Consider the following 23,467-nt stretch of genomic DNA (forward strand, 5'->3'; position numbering starts at 1 on the left):
GCTTGAAATCTCCAGAGCCAGTGTGACAGCACCTCAAGGACTTATACTGAGCTGATAAAATTTACAAGATTCCCACACCTGTCACTTTTTGACCAATGCTATTATAATTGGTCGTCCATTTATCAAAACCGAGAACACCATTGCACACCATTTTTTTCCCAACGCAGATATTCTACCTTCAAAAATTCCAGAAATACTTCAAACCTCAAAATCATTCTCATATCACATTGACCTTTAAAACATGTAATGATCTAGTAACATCACCAGCATTTTATTTAGTTTTTCTTGATTGTTTACACACGTCCTGCAAGTATGCCTCATATTCTCAGAACTCTACACACAAATCTAAAAACACACACACAATCGGCAAAACCCCTCAATTCTAGTGCAAAATGAAACTTTACATTCAAAACAATGTTATACATTCTCAAAATGTTATTTTGTTTTCAAATGACATACAAACCATCATATGAATAGACATTTATAAAAACCACACTGATGTGCTCAATGTAAAACACTATGATCAATGGAAAACACTTCTTCTCCATTCATCATAATGACTTTAGGCCTTTTTTGTTCACTGTTACACTTACTACAGACATTACATACATTAGTGTGCTGTAAAATATTTGAGAATATTGTTTTTTATACCCAGAACACACAAATACACACTAACAAATATATTTTATTTTTCCCACAAAAGCAATGGGAAATATATCGCACATTTCGCACAAAGTTGCACATACAGTGGTCTACATACAAAACAACAGAAAAAAAATGTGTATGCTGTTACAGTAAAAAAAAATAAATAAAATAAAATAAAATATCTATGCTGCATCCTCTCTTCTGTTTCGGTCTTTTATGCTAAAGCTCTGATTGCTAATTGTAAAACTGTGTGACGGGTGTTTGCCCATGTGACGAGTCAGTGTGCAGATCTGAATGGCAGTGTGTTCCTCGTGAAAACAAGAGATTTTCTGCATGAAAATTGTGCCAAAAGCAGATAATTGAATAATTTTGTTTTGAAAAAAGTGTGTTTTAGAACTGCAATTTGAGTGTAAAGCAAGAATTGTGCTTGTAGTTCAGTAGAATTGGTTCAGGGGGTTGGTGAATGAGTTACTGTACATGTTGTGGTCATTGTGTCTCAAGTACCAGAATTTGTGTGTAAACAATTGAGAAAAACTAACAGGAATTGCAAATCTTGCAAAACATAGCCTAAATAGAATTGTCACACAGTATGTAATATATATATATATATATATATATATATATAGGAAGCGATTGCCTGATGAAACAATATTCAGGAATGACACATTATTGTGTTTATAATATTATTTTCACCTTTATGAGGAAAATATTTGGAGTGGTGAAATTGTCCCATTCAAATGCCCAAAAATGTTTCAATTTTTCTTAAATCAATCTTGAATATTCTTCAGTAAGCTATGACTACAAATTAAACGTTGTGGTTTAATTCCTTTATGTTTTTGTGCATACAACTGGTTTAAACAATTTGTAAAAATACTTTGTAATTTTATTTAGTCAAAAAAAAAAAAAATCTCCATTGCATACAAACATTGATTAAAGGTTTTTACTACTACGGACAGCAACAGTAATAGTGCAGCATCAGTCACTATTTACATTGTTGCATGAGCAACAGCAGTGGTCATGAGTTCAGATATGATTCTGCTCTTCAGACAATCAACAGTAATATTTTCAAACATCTGTTCCATAACAAAAATTTCAGTTCTATTTTATGGTTCACTACATACAACATGAAAAATGACAGATCTCAATCTGGTAGAGAACGTCTTCAGTACTTTCTATCTCAGTAGTCCTTACTTCTGCCCGGCTGCAGGTTTGAGCGCAGTTTGTACATGTAGTTCAGAGAATCCAGCAGAAATGAGCGTGTGGTGTTGATCTCCATTAGCGTGAGGTTATCCAGCTAAAGAGATAGGAGAGAATGAAGGCTTAGGCCGGAGACACACTGGCTGCGTGGCGTGTCCTTTTTTATTTCGGCTCCCATGTTAACAGATTAGAGCTTGCACACTGCCCGCGTGCATGCTAGAAATGGAACCGGCGCCTATTTTTCACGTGTTGGAAGCGTTTCCAGGCAAAAAACAATAGGAAACAATGCTTATATGTCATTTTGTACACGAATACATATCAATAAATTACATTTTGATGTTTGAAAGTCTAGGTTTTTACATACATTCAGATATCAATGTAATTAAAACAAATAATAATAATAATTATCAGTTTTCAAATATTGCCATTATTTTTGCCTATATATAATTTCATGTCATTTTTATTTTTTTTAAAAATCGAGTCCTGGTGTCCACTACAGAGGTCATAGCATAACATAAAAATATTTTTCTCTTTTTTTTCATTTGTTTCTTATGCTCATAACAATGTGATTACATGAAGAAAAAAAAAAACGTTCTGGGCCTCAGGAGGATATAAAGATACGATAGGCTAGAATAACAACATAGTGTGTCTTCTGGGTAGGCTAACGGTCCACCATCAGGCTTAATATAGGCTCTTTAAAGCTACACAAAATTTGAAAATGTTATCCACAAGTTTCCTACGCCCCATGAGGCCTTGCGTCAAAAGTGGGCGCGACTTCCGGTTGGAAGTAAACAAAGCGCGACTTGACATGCTAGACACTCGTTCATTCAACAGTTGACAGTCATTCAAGTTATAGCGATCCAAACTAGCTAATGATGTAGGAACACAACCTCAACGAAACTAAAAAAGGTGAAATAACAGTACCTTTACCCTCCGCAGTAGTTGATTGGGAGTATAATAATAACATTATTAATAATCAATAATCATCAAGGCATGGTGACAGACAGTTGTGCGAGCTGACAAACAATTAAAATAAAAAATACACACTTAGTCATTGTGCTTTGGAGTTTATTCAAAATTATAAATGAATGTGCTGCTTGAATACATTAACTGGCACATTTGGTATTCTGTCAACACAGGCTTTGATCCTGAGTTTAGGTGTAACATCAGTAGCGAACAGCCAATCACATGCTGATAGAGTTTATAGAACATTAAGAATTTAAACAAATGTACACAGGAAGATTCGTCGTCTTTTGGGAGGTGATGGAAACTACAGTCGTTGGCAGGATCACTCTGATTTCGTTTTCAGCTTATGTTCAAAACAATCCCGTTTAAGCCACTGAATTAGTTTAGTCCGGTTATACATACAACCGCGAACAGCACATGTTGTCCCTGAGCTCCGTAACGACATCTCTCGATGTCGATTTGCGTCTTTAAATAGTAAAATAATTCTCAGAAAAACAGCTAGCCTCTTCGCTAACACACAAAATACCATTTGAATGCTACTTCCGCCGCCTCACCGGAAGTTTCACCCACTTTATTTTTTACAGGAGCGCCCCTCGGAAACTTGTGGATTGAAATATTTTTCGGATTTTGGAAGATGTGATAACAGTTGAAATTGTAGTCGTAAAGGCAAGAGCAATACACCGCTAATCCAAATGTAGACTGTACTGTACCTCTATGTCACCTAGCAACAGCAGCGCCGCGTCAGACACGCTTCTGGTGTGCAAAGACACAGAAAACGCGACACAGCCGCCACGCAGCTGACACGCTACAGAAACGCCATTCTCACGCAACGCATCCAGTGTGTCTCCGGCCTTATTAATCAACTGACATCTCAATTTGACTGAATCGCACAAGTTAAAGAGAATTAATAAATTACCACAGTATAACATTAAGAATATTTACAGTTTACCCTGCAAAATTAGAACTACACCCACTACTTACTAGAAAAGGGACATTAACTCTTTCCCCACTAGTATTTTTGAACAAAACTTTCCAGCCGCCACCAGCACTTTTGATCATTTTCACAAAAGTGTCATTAATATGCAAAAGAGCAGATTCACTGCTTAAAAAAAGGAAATGAAAAAACTGTTTTATTCTAGCTTTATAAATTCCTTTTTATATCAATACTTGAAAATAAATAAGGGTAAGTTTCATAAAAAAAAAAAAAAAAGAAAATAAAGCAAAAGGCTGAGAAAAATGTTTTTGTCAAAGACTACATCTGGATTCAGAAAGATGATCTAAACATAGATGGAGTAAATTGAGTCCATCTAAGCTTTGTTTTTATTTTCTTTGTGAAGCAACTAAGCTTTAAAATCTTATAGCTCGTCCTAGGACGACAGTTCATTCAGTAGCATATTAGGCAGTTTTGATTTATATGCCGTTTAATGCTCCACAGTCCAAAAAGACCATTAATTAAAGCTAAACTGAAAAAAACATGAATCCAACAATGATTTTATTATTCCATGTTTGTTTTGTGATAACTTGAAAAAGACTTTGAAAAATCATAGATTGCACTCATAAATATCAATCTCACTGAAAAAATGTTTATATAGAGAAATAAATATATATATATATATATATATATATTAGAATAGAAAAGGCCTGAAAATAATGATATTGATAGCTGATATTTCCAGGTTTTTCATAACTGTGTTCAGAGTGCAAAGCCGGTATGTATTTCAGTGGTTCTGATCCACTCATATCAACTTTACCTGTGCGTGAGCCTCCTGCTGGCTGATGAAGCTATCAGCAGAAAGTCTCAGTTTGGCAATGCGTGTATCCCAGATGTCCTTGACCAGTGTTCGGATCTCATCGGCTTTGGGGATGTTATCTGCAGCGCTGCACACACACAAAAAAACACTATTTGAATATTTTAAAAGCAAAATATGAAACTTATAATAATGCATAGGGTGGGTGTCCATAAACCCATTTATTAGCTTAAATTGCATTACCATAAAGATTCTGAAAATATCGAAATATTTGTTTTAAAGCTTGGGTCTGCAGTTTCAAAGAGGCTAGCTAGCTTTAAAGGCCCAAAAGGGGAAAAGATCCCACCCTCCCTTCAAAACGCTCTCCAAAACCACACCTCAAAAACACACAAATGCGTGTGATTAGAGCTGCACAAATCTGGATAAATTGAGAATCACTTTTTTTTTTCAAATAGAGATCGCGATTCTGAACAGACAACTAAACAAAATATTCTATCCTTCTTAAAAATTAGGTAGTACAGGCAACATCATTTCAAGGTAATGTCATCTCTAAACTAGACTAAATTGGACAGTCATGCAACAAGTGTGTTTTTAATAAAGGTAGTCTTAAGGGCCATTCACACTCCATAACTCTATAAACTAGAACGACAACTAGGCTATATTTGCGCCCTCACCCACTAATGATGATAGTCTGTTTATTCTATTCGGTGTGTACATCACTGAAAATGTTTTTTTAAACAGATTTAACCAGCAGATGTCCTCAGCATGCTATGTTTTGAGTGAAGCACAACTCATCTAACAGTGAACTTAGCCGGCGTAGTCAACATAGTGGAATAAAAAAAACCCACCTAAATTAGACTTTTTCAACGCAACTTCAAACGGCAAGACAATGTTGTTGAAATGAGTACTGGATACCTGTGGTAATACTTTACACCATTTATTCAGAGGGTCTAAACGATTGTTTTCCAAATCCATTTTCTTTAAAAAAGGGGCTTGACTTGTCACAGTGGAGGATTAATCTGGACCTCTGCGATTAACTTCTCTGCAATGTCACCTGCCATTTTAAATGCGCAAACCCTTAAATCAGAATGGATTCTGATTGGCTGTCAGTGTTTCATCACTGGCTGCTGAACAAAAAAAAAAATTGTTCAGAACGATAGTGTTTCTCTATATCAATATCGTATAGCTTTGGTGTGAACTATTCTTTAATATTGAAAACTATTTTTATTTTAAATAACTATATTTTTTATAACTATTTTAAATATCTTTATTGTTATAGTCCTTGAAGTGAACAGGTCTTTAGGCTTCGTGTTGAACAACAACAAAAAAGCCTACATTTATTGTGCAATGACAGCAACCCTGTATTCTTATATCACCGACCCTGTTTTGACAAATTAAATGGAGCAAATAGAAAATAATTCTGGGAGTTCATTATTATTTGAAAGCATGTGCGGGCATTATAATGCTGTTATATTACCATTACATAACCAGTGGCATAAATTACAATAATATCGTTCATCACAATTATTTCTGGGACAACATATAGCCCAACAAAAAGTAGAACTGTGACAGGCCTAATGTAACTATGCAATCAAATTCAAATTCTGAACTCAATGTGCTTCCTCAGTTTTTGGTGAAACTGAAGCTCAAGCTTATGGTCCATCTGGATTTAACTTCCTGTAACATCAGAGCATGAGCGCAACTTGTCTCCTTTGTCCCAAAACTAAAATTGTCATTTTTATCCACAGATCTTTGAGCAGCTAAAAATACATTCCTTATTAAGGCCCCGTCCACACTACTGCGTTTTCGTTTAAAAACGGAGAATTAAAACGAATACGATCTCCGTCCACACCAGCGTTTTGTCTGCGTATTAGAATTAATCTCCGTCAACATTAAAACGACTGAAAACGCGGATCACGTGACCATTCACCAACACTGGGCATGCGCGCGCCGGTGTAAACAGTGGTTGGCGAATCAGGGAAGGACACGTCATGACTGATGACACCCAATCATAGAGCCGAGCATGAGCCTCTGCGTCATCGTTTGTAAACTCCTCCGTTTTGAAAACGCAAAACGCAGCTGCAGCGTTTCTAAACTTCTCCGTTTTAGGTCTTCGTTTTTCCCGTTTTAGTCTGGACGGGAGGTGCAAACGTAGCAAAAGGTCTCCGTTTTTAAACGAAAACGCAGTAGTGTGGACGGGGCCTAAGATTAATTCAGATGGCATCAAGTAAACAGTAAATCATTTAAAAGCCACAAAACAGATTCTGATTGCATGAGGTCTTTCATGTAAATATGCTGAAGGTGATCTGGTACTCACTGGTTGAGTAATAATTTGGTCAGCTCCATGTAATATGGACTCGGAATGGGAGTGAAAGTGTCTAGCTTTCTCTCCTGTTCACGGATCTCCTCTAGTTTGTCTGGAAAGGAAAACATCATCTGGGTTTAGAGTTGGTTTCAGGAGAGATGGTGTGCCAGCACAGCAGTGTATGTGATTGATCTCACCAGTGTCCATCCATTCTGGAGGAACTATCCTGCATTTCTGCCTTTGTTTAAGATTGAGGGCCAACCACACAGGAACTTCCACTGGCAGACCCGGATTAAATGGGCCCAGATCTCCCTGAAAGTTTGTATGTGTTACATCATGTCATGCACTTGATGCAGGGACCAATGAACAATAGCAGTGAGTGTGGCTTACAAAATGTAAGACACACAAACACATGGGACAAAATAGAAGAATACTTTTACATCAAAGAACTATTTGAATTAATCTTTATCATTAATACAATTTTAATTAAAAGTACTGATTGATGTTTAAGGGGGACCTCTGCTTCCTCCATTTTCTTTGTGTGCTGGCTGTAACTTACACGAATGACGTTACAGGAATACTTTAAAGGGTTAGTTCACCCAAAAAATAAAATTAAGTCATTAATTACTCACCCCCATGCTGTACCAACCCCGTAAGACCTTCGTTCCTCTTCGAAGCACAAATGAAAATTTTTTTTATTAAATTTGAGAGCCGAATCACTACGACATAGGCTCCTAAGGGAATGACACTTGACGGCCCAGAAAGTCAATGAAGAAAACGTTTAAATATTCCATGTGACTACAGTGGCTCAACTATACGTTTATCAAGCGACGAGAATACTTTTTGTGCGAAAAAACAAACAAAAATAACGACTTTATTCGACTATTCCTTTTCTTCCTTGTTGGCCTGAAACGAGACTTCAAGAGATTTCCACGACGCATGCGCGAGAACTGAACTGAAGTAGTTGAAGGAGATCGCAATTCTCGCGCATGTTTTTTCGCACAAAAAGTATTCTCGTCGATTGATAATTTTATAGTTGAGCCACTGTAGTCACATGGAATATTTAAACATTTTCTTCATTGACTTTCTGGGCCGTCAAGTGTCATTCCCAAAGGAGCCTATGTGGTAGTGATTCGGCTCTCAAATTTAATAAAAAATATCTTCATTTTAGTGATGGAAAGTTCGGATCATTTTACTGACTCGGATCTTTGAGTCTCGTTCAGTAAAATGAACGAATCTTTTATCAAGTCATTTCATTCATTTCATAATTATATAATTAAAATGTCATGTTAAATATCCCAAAACATCTAGTACTTACGAAAATCTTAATTACATTTGTAAAAATAACATAAATAATAGGGTAATGCAGCCAAAACCAAAAGCAACTGAAATAACTGTATTAATTAGTTGCTGGGTCTCAAGTTCAGGCTATTGCATTCTGACCTTGTTATAGTTCACCTCACCTCCTGATCCGAGACGTTCTTTCCTTTGCAACTTCATATTTATCAGGTTTGTTCTCCTCCTCTCATGTCTCGAGACGTTAGCTGTTGACTCGTCACTGTCTAACTCTGATCTGTGCTGTCTGCTGGGCCGTGCCGTGCGATATAGCAGGACCGGAAAGATTAAAGATTAGTTCATCTCTCGAGTCCGGGTTCGGCCAGGTCCGAGTCTTTCGTTCTTCCTGTCAGTCCCATAGAGTCTATGCTGTCAGCACCGGAAAGAGAAATGATTAGTTCATCTCTCAAGTTCGGGTTTGACCGGGTCCGAGTCTTTCGTTCTTCCTGTCAGTCCCATTAAGTCTATGCTTTCAGTACCGGAAAGAGAAATGATTAGTTCATTTGAGTCTTCGGGTTTGAGTCCGTCGTTCTTTTCTCACGTGGCCACGGGTCTCGCATCAAATACAACATTAGATTCGTATTATTGACTGCGTCTGAATGTATATTGTGTTATATATGCATTAAAATACAAAATATGTTCAATAAACATTATAAACAAAGGTTCCATTATTCCTTATTCCTTATTATTGTCCCTGTCCACCTCTTTTCTATATTATGCATCTGTGGTGTGTTTTATTATATATTGTACATTAATTAACTACTATATTATACATCATCTACGTGCTTGTTTGTAAAAAGTTTGTGAATTAGTTTGTAAAAAGTTTGTGAATTAGGCTATTCAATACGGTGACAATTCACGTGACTAAAGAACGAAGGACTCAAACCCGAAGACTCAAATGAACTAATCATTCCTCTTTCCGGTGGTCTGACAGCATAGGCTTAATGGGACTGACAGGAAGAACGAAAGACTCGGACCCGCCGAACCCGAACTCGAGAGATGAACTAATCTTTAATCTTTCCGGTTCTGACAGCATAGGCTCTATGGGACTGACAGGAAGAATGAAAGACTCGGACTTGCCCCGAACCCGAACTCGAGAGATGAACTAATCATTTCTTTTTCCAATGGGCTATATGCATGCATAAGTTCCGCATTTGATGCAAGGATGCTCGTCCATTTCCGGTTGTGGAGATTTAAACTGAGGAAAACCGAGGAAAACGGGATTATGGCAAAGTCTTCAAAATTTACCGTCCTCCCGTCTTTGAAATGAAACGTACATACGTTTAGATGTAATTTTATATGAAGAGTTCAGATGCAAAAGCCTCTAAGTGCCATTTGAAATTTTCTTCTAAAATGATAATTTTTATCAAACTTGTATATTTAAGTTCAGTGATTTCACTTAAATGGCAATGATAATTACTTATTAATTGTTATTTAAGTGAAATTACTGAACTTAAATATACAAGTTTGATAAAAATCATCATTAAAGAAGAAAATTCCAAATGGCATTTAGAGGCTTTTGCATCTGAACTCTTCATATATAGTTATGTTTATTTAATATAATTTTAAAAAGAAGCATAAACACAACGAGGGGTGTCTGTTTTGTGACTAACGTTTCTTAAGTATAACCATGGATGGAGTATAAAATTCAATACAAATTCTCGGTATTGCATTGGACTCTACGATTGGGGGAAGTTATCGAGCATCCATTCCTTACACCTTCACCGGAAATACCGACGTGCATAAAGCCCATACAGATTCAGAATCCATATGTTGCGCAATGCGCATGCGCGGGTAACACAACATGAACGAATCACTCCCTGAGACAACTCGGTAGTCCCGAGTCATATTAAAGATTCGTTCAAAATGAACGAATCGTTCATGAACGACACATCACTACTTCATTTGTGCTACGAAGACGAACGAAGGTCTTACGGGGTTGGTACAGCATGGGGGTGAGTAATTAATGACTTAATTTTCATTTTTGGGTGAACTAACCCTTTAACAATATAGGATGGTTTCAAACGGTTTTGCAGCTTCATTTACATAAGTCAGATTTGACTTATACATAACTTAGTATACACTATTAAAAAGGCTCTTACATCGGCCAAAACATGTTTTGCACATATAAGTAACGTTATGTCTAGAGGTAACGTTAGGGGAGATAACTTTAGCCGATAGAAAATAACCCTTACGTTGAAATAAATCAATGGTAGTTAAGCTGACTGTTTACACAGCGGCTGAACCAAAATCATCATCAAAACTATAATAACGCATAATCACACATGTAAACAACGGCCATATAAGTTACATGCTTCAGATGTCATATTTACTTACCCCAATCAAATAGATTTTGTCGAGACTGAAGTTCGGTATGATTTTTACCATCTCTTTCTCTGCGAGAAACTCTACCTCCGCTGGATCCATTCTGTGTTGTTCTGACAGTTTTCCCGCGTAACACTCAGACCAGAGCCATCAGACGTGTGTTTATGACGTCAGGGAGACGAGGCAACTAAAGGCAAAATTTCAGAGCTGCCCTCTAACGGTCACTCCTGAACCTGCAGTTCTTATTCATTCACAGCACAGCACAATCTTCAAATAAGTGCTATTTGCTTGTTGTAACTCTTCCAAATAAAAAATAATTTTAAAAACTGAATTTAGTAACACATATTTTTAACTATTAGTCCATCTCAGATTACTTCAGGTGGAAGATGGATGCATTTTTTCTCAGACCTGTTACCAAAACTCATGTGTGCATGTTTAAAAACATGTTGTCTACTAATTCCTTTGTCTTCTCAAGGAGATGTTCATTTTAAATAATTTTTTTTTAAAAAAAATCACTATATGCATGCAAGTATTTTCCTAAAAATATTCATAATAATAATTATTATTCTTTTATATCTTTTAAAGGTGAAATATTATCCTTTTTTGTTATGAAATGTAGGGCTATTAAACAATGGGACATTTTGTCATTTGATAGACCAAACAGAATTTGACAAATAGTGGTTTAACTATTTAGTAAAACAATTTAGTAACATGAATGAAATTGGGTAACAGGAATGAAAATTGGGAATGTGTGTCCATGTATAAAGGTTTGACACTTGTGAGGTGTTAATGTCCTCACTAATATAGAGAAAACTGTTAAACACCAACTGGGGAGCTAAACCTAAAAAGGGCTTATAAATTGACCAAATCATGTTTCTGTTTTTAAATGTTGTGCTTTTTTCACAGGTTTGAGGGTTATGTTTAGTGTTTGGGGTAAGGTTATGAGATGATGCATCAATAACAAAAAATAATGGTAACACTTTAGAATACTGTTTCTTACTAACTGCATAATAGGGAATTATTGAAAAACTAATAGGTAATTCTTAATTAACTACTTCATGACTTACTATAAGATGTGTAACTAATCAGTATGTATTAGAATTTTATGATTGTGTTAAGTAACTCAATAACTAATGAATTCTGTCATACCTCCTGAAGAACTAATTATCTAATTAAGGTTCAAGAAAAATAACTAAGAAGTAACTAATGAACAGTCATACAAAACTACTTTAAGTTGTGACCTTTCTTATTCACTAATGTCGTTAATAGAAGTAGTAATTTTAACAAATACATGTTAATTTTTAAATGTTTAAGTTAAATGTTTGCCTGTGTGTTCTGTAAGAAGGTTAAGGTTAAAGCTTTATTTGCCATTTGAACCGGTACAGCTATACAGGTACATAGGAATTTTTGTAGCAGAGCTCGTTGAGTCAGCATAAAAGATAAACATAAAAAAAACAACTAACAAGCTACACAAAACACACTACACACAATAAATAGACTTTAAGAAATACAAATCAAGACCTTAAAAAATACATTCAACGAAGGGCAGCTTAAACCTATGTCAAGCAACCCCCCACACTTACAATTGTTACTTTAAGATTACGATTAAATTTAAGATTGCTCTACGTTGAAAGAAAAAAAAATATTGCACTGTCCCAAGATACTATGTGATATAAATATTTTAAAAAACTTAATAAAATAATAAACATAACACCTATAATAAACATTTTCTATCTAACAGAGACCGCCACATGGACATTGCATTGCCTTCCTGTACCTCTATACAAAAAGAAATAACATCTGTCATTTTACAAAAAAAATGAGGCAGACACATTTGTTCCTTCTGCCATGTCCTTCGCCATCAGTCTCACCATGGCTGGAAAGAAACTTATAGAACCGCACCATGTGTGAAATAATACTGTCCGGTCTGCTATATCTCAAGTTATATATTGAGTGTTTAGGTTTGAACATGGAGAGTGCAGGGTGGTGTGTGTCCCTTAGAATGTTCTTAGCTTTCTTCCTGCAGCGTTGTGTAAATAAAGTGTCCATAGAAGGAAGGTCGAATCCAATGATCTTCTCCGCTGTCGATATTACCCTCTGGAGAGCTCTCCTTTCTGCCTGGGTGGTGCTTCCAAACCAGACAATGAAAAGAAAAAGAAATCTTCAGAAAGGAACCATACACAAGTGCTTCAGATTATTTTTATATTTTATACAGTACTGTGTGTGTGTCTGTTTTCCTCAGCATAGAATGGGAAACTGAAAATATAGGGAACTTACAGTATTAGTAATTAATAAATAATTATTAGATAATTCTTCAGGAATGACTTGGAACCTGGAACAGTATTCTAAAGTGAAAATATAGGGAATCCCTAATTAATAAAGAATTATCAAATAATTATCCAGAAATTGGGCAACTGATAACCTGAAATAGTGTTCTAATGTGAAAATATAGGGCAACTCTCCTGACTCAAATAAAAAAAAAAAAAACATAACTGATTTCATAACTGCTGGTGGACAATATACTGAACATCTCCTGGAAAAAGCAATACCTTTAGCCATTTTGGACACAATATGATCAATCTGATCAGCCCAACTTCACTGCATGCTATCTTAAGGTAAACTTGCACTAAATGTTGCACTATGAAAGTGCGTATCTATACCACAAATTTAATTTCTCGTGCCATTTATATAGGCAAAACATTTTTTTTTCTCGTGCATGCGTCGTGGAAATCTCTTGAACTCTTGTCTCAGGCCGAGAAGGAAGAAAAGGAATAGTCAAATAAAGTTGTTATTTTTGTTGTTTTTTTCGCACAAAAAGTATTCTCGTCGCTTGATAAAATTATAGTTGAGCCACTGTAGTCACATGGAATATTTAAACATTTTCTTCGATGACTTTCTGGGCCGTCAAGTTTCAATCCCTTAGGGTGCCTATGTGGTAGTGATACAGCTCTCAAATTTAATAAAAAAATATCTTTATTTGTGTTTCAGAGATGAACGAAGGTCTTACGGGGTTGGTACAGCATGGGGGTGAGTAATTAATGACTTAATTTTCATTTTTGGGTGAACTAACCCTTTAAGATAGCATGTGAGGTTTGCTTGACAATATTAATTATTATTATTATTACTACGTTACCAGGCCTACTACTAGGCCTATATTGTGTAGGCTAAACATGAAGAATTACAATAACTAGCCCATATAGCATAGATTTAGTGAGTGACAGGCGCATTTAGCCGTGACAGGAGGCAGGACATGCACGTATAGCCATAACCGGTGGTGTGGCAGGTGCATTTAGCCGTGACAGGTCAAGAGACAGGCGCATGTATCCGTGATGGTTCGCAGGACAGGCGCGTATAGCCATGACAGGTCAAGAGACAGGCGCACATAGCCGTGACGGAACGCGGGACAGGCGCATATTGCCGTTAAGGGTCGTAGGAAGGCCAGTTTAGCCGTGACGTGTCAAGAGACAGGTGCATATGGCGGTGACAGGCCAAGTGACAGGCGCATATAGCGATGACAGATGACAGGTCGAGTGACAGGTGCATATAGAGTTGACAGGTCGAGTGGCGCATATAGCGGTGACAGGTGGAGTGACAGGTCTCAGTGACAGCTGCCCCAGCAACTGAAAGATTTTAGCCTTACTGCCAGTTTAAAATGTGATCCTTAAACTCTAAGTTAAGGTTAGGCTATGTGTTCACCTTCCCAGGAAACTAACGTAGGCTAAACATTTTGGCGTACCACAGCATTTAACAAGTGATTAAGTTAACGTTAAGTGATTTTCTTGTCAAGCACTAACGGTCACGTTACTTCACATCAAGTTAGCATGAGAAAGCTATCTCTGTAATGTTTAAAAAGTGCGGCAAAATGATCTGAGCTCAAAACAGAGGCGATTTCTATGAAAATAAGTACAAAACTTTGGAATTCTATTTACTTTTAAATCCAGCAGAAGCACAACGATCTTTTCCAAACCTAAATGCAGACCGCGATCGCGATGGCCGTGCAGAACAGTAATAGCTGTAATGCCATTGGCTGATAAACGAAACTTTCTTTTGGAGGAGATCGATTTTGGGGAGGAGTCATAATAGTTACTCTTTAATTTTGCTCCCTCTCTATGTACTCATTTTATCCTGTTCACTCAAAATAGATAAAAAGGAAGAAAAAAAACACTCTGGAAAAACTACTCTATTTTTCCTGAGTAGCCTACCATGAAGCCGGTTTAGGTGGCTAGTATGTTTCAGTTTAGTTTGTTTGCGCCAACCTTGGGTTTTAGGCACCATGAAAGTTGGCTTTTAGCAGTGTTCATCGTCATGCGCTCTACGGCTAACCTGGGGCACGTTCAAGTTCAAAACGGTGCGCAACGTTTTGCTACGGTTTCCGAGTTGAACATCATGTTTCCTGGAAACACCCTGCACCGGGGTTGAATTGAGATTATACGTTTTCTGCAGTCCAATCAGCAGCAACTTATATGTGCTAACAAAGTGAACTCACACAATGGGTTAAAGGAAAGTAATTTACAAATGTGTTTGATGCAGCTCGGTATAAGCAACAACTGAGGATATCAGAAGACATTCTTGTCATAAATTTCATTGTAAAAATATAGGATGTCAACATAATTATGTAGTTTATATTTTTAGATTCATTGCAATGACATTTGTTATCCAAAACAATGGTAATTAAATGCTTTGGTAACACTTTACAATAAGGTTCATTTATTAAAGATTAGTTAATGTATTAACTAACCATGAGCAATACATTTGTTACTGTTTTTGTTAATCTTTGTTAACGTTAGTTAATACAAATCCAGCTGTTCATTGTTTGTTCATGTTAGTTCACAGTGCATTAACTAATGTTAACAAGATTTTAATAAAGTACAGGGGTTGGACAATGAAACTGAAACACTGGCCAATGTTGGAGGTTTCACATCTATATGCCTGGCGTCCAATCTTCAGAGTGAAGCACGGGTGGATCAGTGATGGTTTGAGCTCCAATATCATGACAATCCTGATTGTATTTGATGGACACGACACTGCCGAGGACTACCAAACCCTTCTGGAGGATCAGCACCTGATGCTCAAACCGTGTATCAGCATGATCATGCACCAACACACACAGCAAGACTTGTGACAGAAGGGTTTGATGAAGATGAAAGTGATGTTAAACATCTCCCATGGTCTGCACAGTCACCAGATCTGAATATTATTGAGGTGTTTTGGAGGAGCGAGTCCACCAGCATCATATAGTGACCTGGACACTGTTCTGGAAGAGGAACGGCTCATAATCCCTCTGGTCACTGTGAAGGACTTCTATCTGTCAATTGGTGCTGTATTTGGATGCAAAATGAGGCCCTCACCATTCTAACAAATTATTGTGTTGTAAAACCAGGTGTTTCAGTTTCATTGTCCAACCCCTGTATTAGTAAATGTTGAAATTAACATTAACAAAGATTAACAAATGCTGTAGAAGTATTGTTCATTCTTTGTTAATGTTAACTAATGAAACTAATTGTAAAGTGTTACTAATGCTTTTCCTAAAAATGAGAAGGAAAATACAGGGCATTAAAACATGATCTGCCTTACTTTAGGTGGACGATGATGCAATTTTCTTCTAGAAACAAACCTTGTTGTATTATTTTCATGTTATCGCTGTGAAGCTGCTTTGACACAATCTGTATTGAAAAAAGCACCATTTAAATAAAGATGACTTGGCTTAATAATGTTTAAAAACTCAACTGGACTATAGACAGCTGAACTCAGAGAAATTTAAGGACATTTGGAAATAAAGTATTTTTTATTCATTTTTATACAATTTTCATTCACCAAGATCTCATACCTAAAGTCTATTCCTTTTGTGTACTGCATATTTAGAGCCAAAAATATTTCTTTCCCCACTAACAAATTATCATTGGTCTGTTGCAAACATAAAAGCAATCTCTTATGGAAAATATATTAATTTCTACACTAAAGTAAAACATTTTCATTTGAACAGTTTAAGTGTTAAGAAAAGTAAATAATGATAACTAATTTAAACTAAAGCTTCATCCCAAAACAGGGGAACAAAATGACCATATTGAGCAATATTAAATATGATGGACTTGTCCAGTAGCATTTACATGAATCTTACAAACTATTGCATGAAAACAGGTTTAAAAAAAACATCTGACATTGGACTCTTAAGAGTCACCTCAGTGTTTTCTAACATGAGGATGCAGCACTTAGAATGTTTCATTCAGACTTTTGTAAATCTTTCTGCTCAGTGAGAGAGGGCATGTCACTAACAGTACTGAATACATGCATCCCATTTAAGCATTGATGGTTGGGTTAGGTGGACAGGACCTCTGGATGGCTTCAGCATAGATGCAAGACAGATTTATTGATCTCAGGGTTGGTCCAGTCATTTCGTAGGTCATCCAGATGGTTGTCAAAGTCTATAAGGCTCTCGTATGATTTGTTTTCTAGAAGAGCCGCTGTGATCTTCTGCGCCTCAAGCCAATCCTCAAAGCAGTCACTGTAATTTAAAGAAAGTTATACAAATCATTACTTTTTCTACATTATTTAGTCAAAGCTTACCTAACCACATTAATTTAGGTTTCACATGATGTCACAACCTTAAATAAGGGGAAAACACAGGTATTATGTGAAGCGTTATGGGTGTTATTATGTGAAGCAATCTGTCATGCCATATTAAAGATTTATGAAAGAACTTAAAAACTAAGATGTAGTTTCATATCAAAAGTAACAAAGCACAACACTTTTATTGTGATTACTGGATGGTAGGTATTGTATAAATTATGTTTAATGAAGTGTTGTTGGTGCACAACTGAAAACGGCAAAGACAAGATCTTGATTAATCAAAAAACAAGAAATCGATATTGTCAAATCAGACCTAGTGCCACACAGGCAAAAATCACTGCTTTGTTACTTTTCAATATGAAACTACAGATAATTAGTTTTCCTGCTAAGACAGAACATGAGATAAAAAACTGCAGTAAAACTCACTAATCTGGAAAGAAGATCTTAAAGAACACATGTGACGATGCCTAGCCCAGACTTCTCTCCTCGCTTATCTATGAGCCCCCCTCTCCCTAAAGGCTCAAGTCACTAAAAAGTTTGGTTGCACTTGACGATGCCTAGCCCAGACTTCTCTCCTCGCTTATCTATGAGCCCCCCTCTCCCTAAAGGCTCAAGTCACTAAAAAGTTTGGTTGCACTTGACGATGCCTAGCCCAGACTTCTCTCCTCGCTTATCTATGAGCCCCCCTCTCCCTAAAGGCTCAAGTCACTAAAAAGTTCGGTTGCACTTTATTTCGATAGTCACTTTAGACATTCTATAACTATAAGTAACTTTTCAACTACATGTCAACTAACTCTCATTAGGTATAATTTTAAATGTCTTAAAGCTATGTATTTTTTTCAACCTTTATAATATTTTTCCAAAACCCTTGAGATGGCACATCGACTTACAATAGGTTGAATGACAGGTCTGCCATAGCCTGACAGTGTCTGTATCGCTTTTACTGGCACTCTGTAACATCGAGGTGCGGGTAGGAACCCAAGCACAAAAAGAATTACAAAATTCGACTGCTTTACAGCATACGTCACTTCCCCCACTTCCTCAAATTCCGACGCGAGAGCCCAACAAGCGTTTTTTTTTTACCTCTGTATGTTGTCATGGCTGAAGCAGCAAAGTAAAAACAAATGTGAAGTGTGTCAGAAACAGAGCGCGTGCACGATCAGTTTACTGTTGGTAATGTGTTGTGTATCTTTGCCCCTCGCTGCATCCAATGTAGACTGCATTGCTTTCTTTTGAGGGCGCTTAACACACTCAAGCATCCCCATAGAGCCGGGGCGGGCAGCTCGCGCCAGCTCGAGCGAGAAAGTATACTGATTACTGAGTTTGGTAGGGGCTACATTCTTGCAAGCAAATAATACATGATTAGACGAACAAAATAATGTCTGCGGGGCAGCTGATAGTCATGTTTGTTATTTATTTTTCTAGTCAAAGTGTCTTGCCTCGGACTATAATGCAAATAGATTTTTCAAATTTGCAGATTCATCTATGGTAGCTTGATATTATTATATTGACGACATGGCTATTATCTACCAACAAACATTGAATTGAATTAGCATACATCCATTATGGAAAACAGTAGCCAATAGGATAACGTTACTATAAAGACGCTGGCTTGTAAACTTGAGCTACGCGATCTTTTGACATTTGAAAAAAATAAAGCCCATAAAACTATATTCATATGACATGCTGAAATATATACCAATGTACTTGGCATAAAGACATTTCACACGCAACACTGGAGTCTGCCCAAGATGTGAGAACTCCTTCCCTCTGAGTTCGGGGTATTCCCTAGTGTAACCATGACAGATTTTACGACAGTAATAGAAAACAATACTGTTTATCCCAACTGTAGGGGGACCCCGAAAGCAAAAACTCGAGTGTCAGGTGTGGGGATGGTGTGGGAAAGAGCGAGGACTCGGGTGCAGAGTTGATGGGCTTTATTTTTAATAATAAAATAAAAAATACAAACAAAAACTACAAATCAGCACAGGACAAGGACAATAAATAGGGAGCAAAAAAGGCAGGTAACAAGGGAGGACAGGGTGGGGAAAAATAACTAATAATCAGGAAACAAGATGGGAGTCGACACAATCGACAGGAGAGCATGTGGCACAAGGAACACATGACAAGCCATGTGCTCACACCAAACATGACAAAAAACACAAGCACATTGCCAGTAAAGCAAATTACAAGCAATTGTGCTCACACAAAATGAGACATGAAGAACAATAAGAACACTCATTTGCCAAGTGTTCCCACAGAACAGGCCAACATGAAAGCACACAGCTAGTGTGCTAAACACTGTGTGCTACACAGCACAAGACAAAACATGACATGAAAGCATGTGGCCAATGTGAACACAAACCGCGTGTTACACAAAAAAACAACACACTCAACAGAGCAAACACGAAACTGCACGCGAACACAAGACAGATCGTTATGCACAGGAACGACCATAAGCTCATCCTGTGCGCTCACAACAGAAAACATACACTCAGAGCATGCATGTCCGAATCCCGACACAAAACCGAAACCAAACTAGACAGATGTGTCATGATCCAAACACCACGCCCGCACATGTAACAAGGCACCTGCCATCGACGGAGGAAATGTGGGAATTAGGTTAAACTCTGAAATGTATAATGAAAATTGCAAATACCAAGAAATATGTTACAAGAGTTCGTCTTTCGAGTACACTTGAAAAATCCGCAAAGATCCTCCAATCATCACGCAGACGCCCGGACTCCATGCCAGCCGACTTCTCTATTCACCCCAGAGATGCCGAGCATCCGCGAACGGGACATAATCGCAGCATGTAGCTGCGATTATGTCCCGATTCTGAACGAACTCGTCTCCGTGATGACCGTGTTCAGACGCATTTTTAGTCAATAGAATGTTTACACAATAGTACACATTTGACCATTAATTTTTGGACATTACAGGAGAAGCTGAGCTTCCCTTGCAGTCTTGAAGAAATTGCCACTGGAATAGGCCCAACATAATTCCCCAAAAAAGTTATATGAATGTGACTGTGGTTAATCTGACTCCAATTTCAAATTATTATTTAAAATTAAATTCAAATTAAAAGAACTTCACAAAAGCTCTGAGCTGTTGGATTCTGTTGTTGGAAAGACAGGTGATCCTTACAAATATCTGGCTAGGTCAGTAGGCGGAGAGTAGGAGTTTTGTTTTTATGGCTGTTCAAATGCATTCAACCACATGAGTGTTAACACGACAAAAGCAATCCGGACCATCTCTTGAAGTGGTCGAAAGTGGACAGGTGTTGGAAAACAGAGCCTGAGATACTTGTTTGGCATTTCTCCAAAAATAAAATTCACTTAATCACGAAATAAAAGCTTAAAGGTGCAGTAGATTTCTGAGAAATACAGTTGAATGTGGATTATACCAAGCAAGCAGATTAGACAAGCACACACTTGTAGCCAATCAGCAGTAGGGGGCATGTACACATGATGGGGGAGGAGAGTGTGAGCAAGAGGGAGTTCTGCAGGTAGACTTTAGAAAGAGATGGCTGAGAAACATTTCAAGTAAAAGTCGGTGGAATATTACTAGAAAAAGAAGGGTTGCGATCAGGCAAGTGCTTTGGGACCCCCATTAATATTAGAAAAGCTTTCCAGTGCTGAAGAGCCCTAAACGGGTAGACTTGAAAACAACCACCAAGGTTGTGTTGTTTCTTCTCCATTCGTGACTGACATTGGTTTTGCCAGACAGGCTGTTGTTGTAATATTAGCTATAGTAACAGGATAGTTTTAGGTGTCATTGTTTGTCTAGAGCTGGTGTGATACTGCCGGCAACTAACGATGTACTCTTGCTTGTATATTCTCTTGTATATTCTCTTGCATAAATTGGCAAGATGGCGCCGCTGTTTGGCAAGCCGTCTGTCGCTCTTCCTATTGTGGATTATTTTCAGTATTTTCTGCTTCTCTGTGATCAAAACATGGCCTACAACTTTTATTTATGATCAGCAAATGTTGCTAGATTTGAAAACTTCAGTCATCAATATTAATAAGGATTTAAGGAGCGGTTCTCACCCGTTCTCCTCATCACCCTGGATGAATATCTCGGAGCACCTGTGTCGGCACACCTCTAATCTTCCTAGCAAAAAACGCCGTAGAAGACGCAGCAAACGAGGTGCCGCTACTAGACTGGAAGCCAGAGTGAATTCTTCGGTCCACTGTGCCATCTTACCGGAGTCGTTGGATTCGTCCTATTGTTCCTGACTCCCTCAATGTTTCCATGGTGTGTCTACTTCCCCGGGCTCGTCGAGGTGGAGTGAGCCCTCAGTTTCTGTGCCCACTAAACAGAGGGATTCAACCTGAGAGTGATTCTCTGCCACCAAGGATGGCATTACTCAACATGAGATCCTTGGTAAATAAGACTTTCATTTTACATGACTTTTATTTCACAAAATCGGGATGTCCTGTTTATGTCCTGGTCTAAATTGGGGGACTCGAGCCCTTTTTCTGAACTTGTTCCTCAAAACTGCTCATTTTTTAATTCTCCACGACACTCCGGTCGCGGGGGAGGTTTGGCCATTGTTTTTAAAAACTCTTTTCAAGGCCGCTTCATTCCGACAGACACTTACACAAGCTTTGAGGTTCAAATGTCCTTAATGAACACAGAAAATCCAGTACTATGCGCAGTTGTTTACCGGCCCCCACAGTTCAACAATTTATTTCTGAGTGAATTTGCGAACTTTTTGGGGAATGTAGTAGCAATATATGAACAAATTTTACTGCTTGGTGAGTTTAACATTCCTATCTGTTGTCCTAATAAGCTGCTAACCAAAGACTTTTGTAATCTATTGGATTCTTTTGATTTCTCTCAATATGTACAATGTCCCACGCATGTTCATGGTCACATCCTGGACTTGGTCTTTGCTCATGGATTTTCTATCACAGATATAGACATAAGAGACAATGGATTCTCTGATCTTAAGACCGTCACTTTCACAACTGCCCTATCCTGACGATCAAATACGAAACCGGCTCAGACATGTTGGGTTCGTTATTTCTCATCCACAGCTAGTGAGGACTTTTCCACTGCCTACACTCTAAAAAATGCTGGGTTGTTTTAACCCAATTTTGGGTCAAATATGGACAAACCCGAAATGTTGGGTTAAAAATGTAATGTAAAAATTTAACCCAACGGCTGGGTTAGTCCATATTTGACCCAAAGTTGGGTTAAAACAACCCAGCATTTTTTAGAGTGTATAAAGCAGCTAATGAACTACAAAACAGATCTCTGAATCCCCGGACGCTGACGCACGTCTAAGTTTATTCAATAATACCTTCTCAGGCATTGTTAATATCATTGCTCATTTAAAATGTAAATGTTCTATAAAAAAAATGTTCACCTTGGGTTAATGACGCCATCCGCTCACTCCGACAAAAGTGTAGATGAGCAGAACGCAAATGGCTCAAGGATTGACTGCAAGTGTCATATGATATCTTGAGAGAATCTCTTCATGTTTTCCAGAAAGCTGTCAAGTCTGCCAAATCAAAATATCTTGCTGAAATCATTTCAAAAAATCAGCATAGACCAAGAATTTTATTTTCCACCATTGACTCTGTTTTAAACCCTGTGGCTGATGCTTTCCCCACTGTGTCCGACTCTTTATGTGAAAAATTTTCATGTTTTTTTAGCACAAATATAAGAAGGTTAAGACCAGAAACAACGCAGAGCTCTCCTGTTTTCCGTGAAGTGCCTAGGTGCTGAACTAGCTGGAGCATGTTTGATCCCATTTCATTAACCACCTGCAAATACATTGTTGAACATCTAAAACCTACTTCTTGTCCCATATTCCGTCATACTTTTTTAAGCAAATTATCGATATCATAGGGCCTGATCTCCTATTTTTTTATCAACCTTTGTTTGAACACTGGTATGTTACCTGATTGCTTAAAACATGCCACAGTCACTCCCCTATTAAAAAACCTAATCTTGATACATCTGATTTAAGTAATTTCAGACCTATTTCTAATCTTCCATTTATTTCGAAAATCCTGGAAAAGGTCGTTCTTAATCAATTGCATTCCTACATGAGTACTAATTATATTATATACCTTCCAGTCAGGATTTAGGAAACTGCATAGTACTGAATCCACTTTACTGAAAGTCACTAATGATATTATGCTGGCTACGGATAACGGGAGTGCTGTTGCTCTGGTCCTCTTAGATCTGAGCTCTGCTTTCGATATGGTCGATCACTCAACCCTCATTATTAGACTGAAGAATTTAGGCATTCATGGCACTGTTTTAAATTGGTTTCAGTCTTTTTTTATCTAATAGAACATTCTCTGTATGTATTGAAAACTGCACTTCCTCAGCAACACATCTTTCCTGCGGTATACCTCAGGGA

General features: G+C 37.5%; 2 protein-coding genes across 2 annotated transcripts in view; both read right to left on the bottom strand.

Annotated features, from left to right (window-relative positions):
- Nucleotides 1–247: 247 nt before the first annotated feature.
- Nucleotides 248–10,692, bottom strand: gins2 (GINS complex subunit 2). The gene is made up of 5 exons (XM_039681635.2): nucleotides 10,534–10,692; nucleotides 7,059–7,173; nucleotides 6,874–6,973; nucleotides 4,560–4,686; nucleotides 248–1,939 (listed from the first exon to the last, which is right to left on the bottom strand). Exons 1-5 carry the CDS (start codon nucleotides 10,621–10,623, stop codon nucleotides 1,823–1,825), a joined length of 549 nt encoding a protein of 182 aa, XP_039537569.1. The 5' UTR covers nucleotides 10,624–10,692; the 3' UTR covers nucleotides 248–1,822.
- A 5,595-nt stretch (nucleotides 10,693–16,287) lies between these two features.
- emc8 (ER membrane protein complex subunit 8) overlaps nucleotides 16,288–23,467 on the bottom strand; it is a 52,520-nt gene continuing 45,340 nt past the window's right edge. Inside the window, exon 5 of the mRNA XM_039681811.2 lies at nucleotides 16,288–17,023. Coding sequence (XP_039537745.1) covers nucleotides 16,864–17,023 — 160 coding nt within the window. The 3' untranslated portion in view covers nucleotides 16,288–16,863. The remainder of the gene's footprint in view (nucleotides 17,024–23,467) is intronic.

Source organism: Pimephales promelas, chromosome 10 (assembly GCF_988280905.1).
Source record: "Pimephales promelas chromosome 10, fPimPro1.hap1.1, whole genome shotgun sequence".
Classification (NCBI taxonomy): Eukaryota; Metazoa; Chordata; class Actinopteri; order Cypriniformes; family Leuciscidae; genus Pimephales; species Pimephales promelas.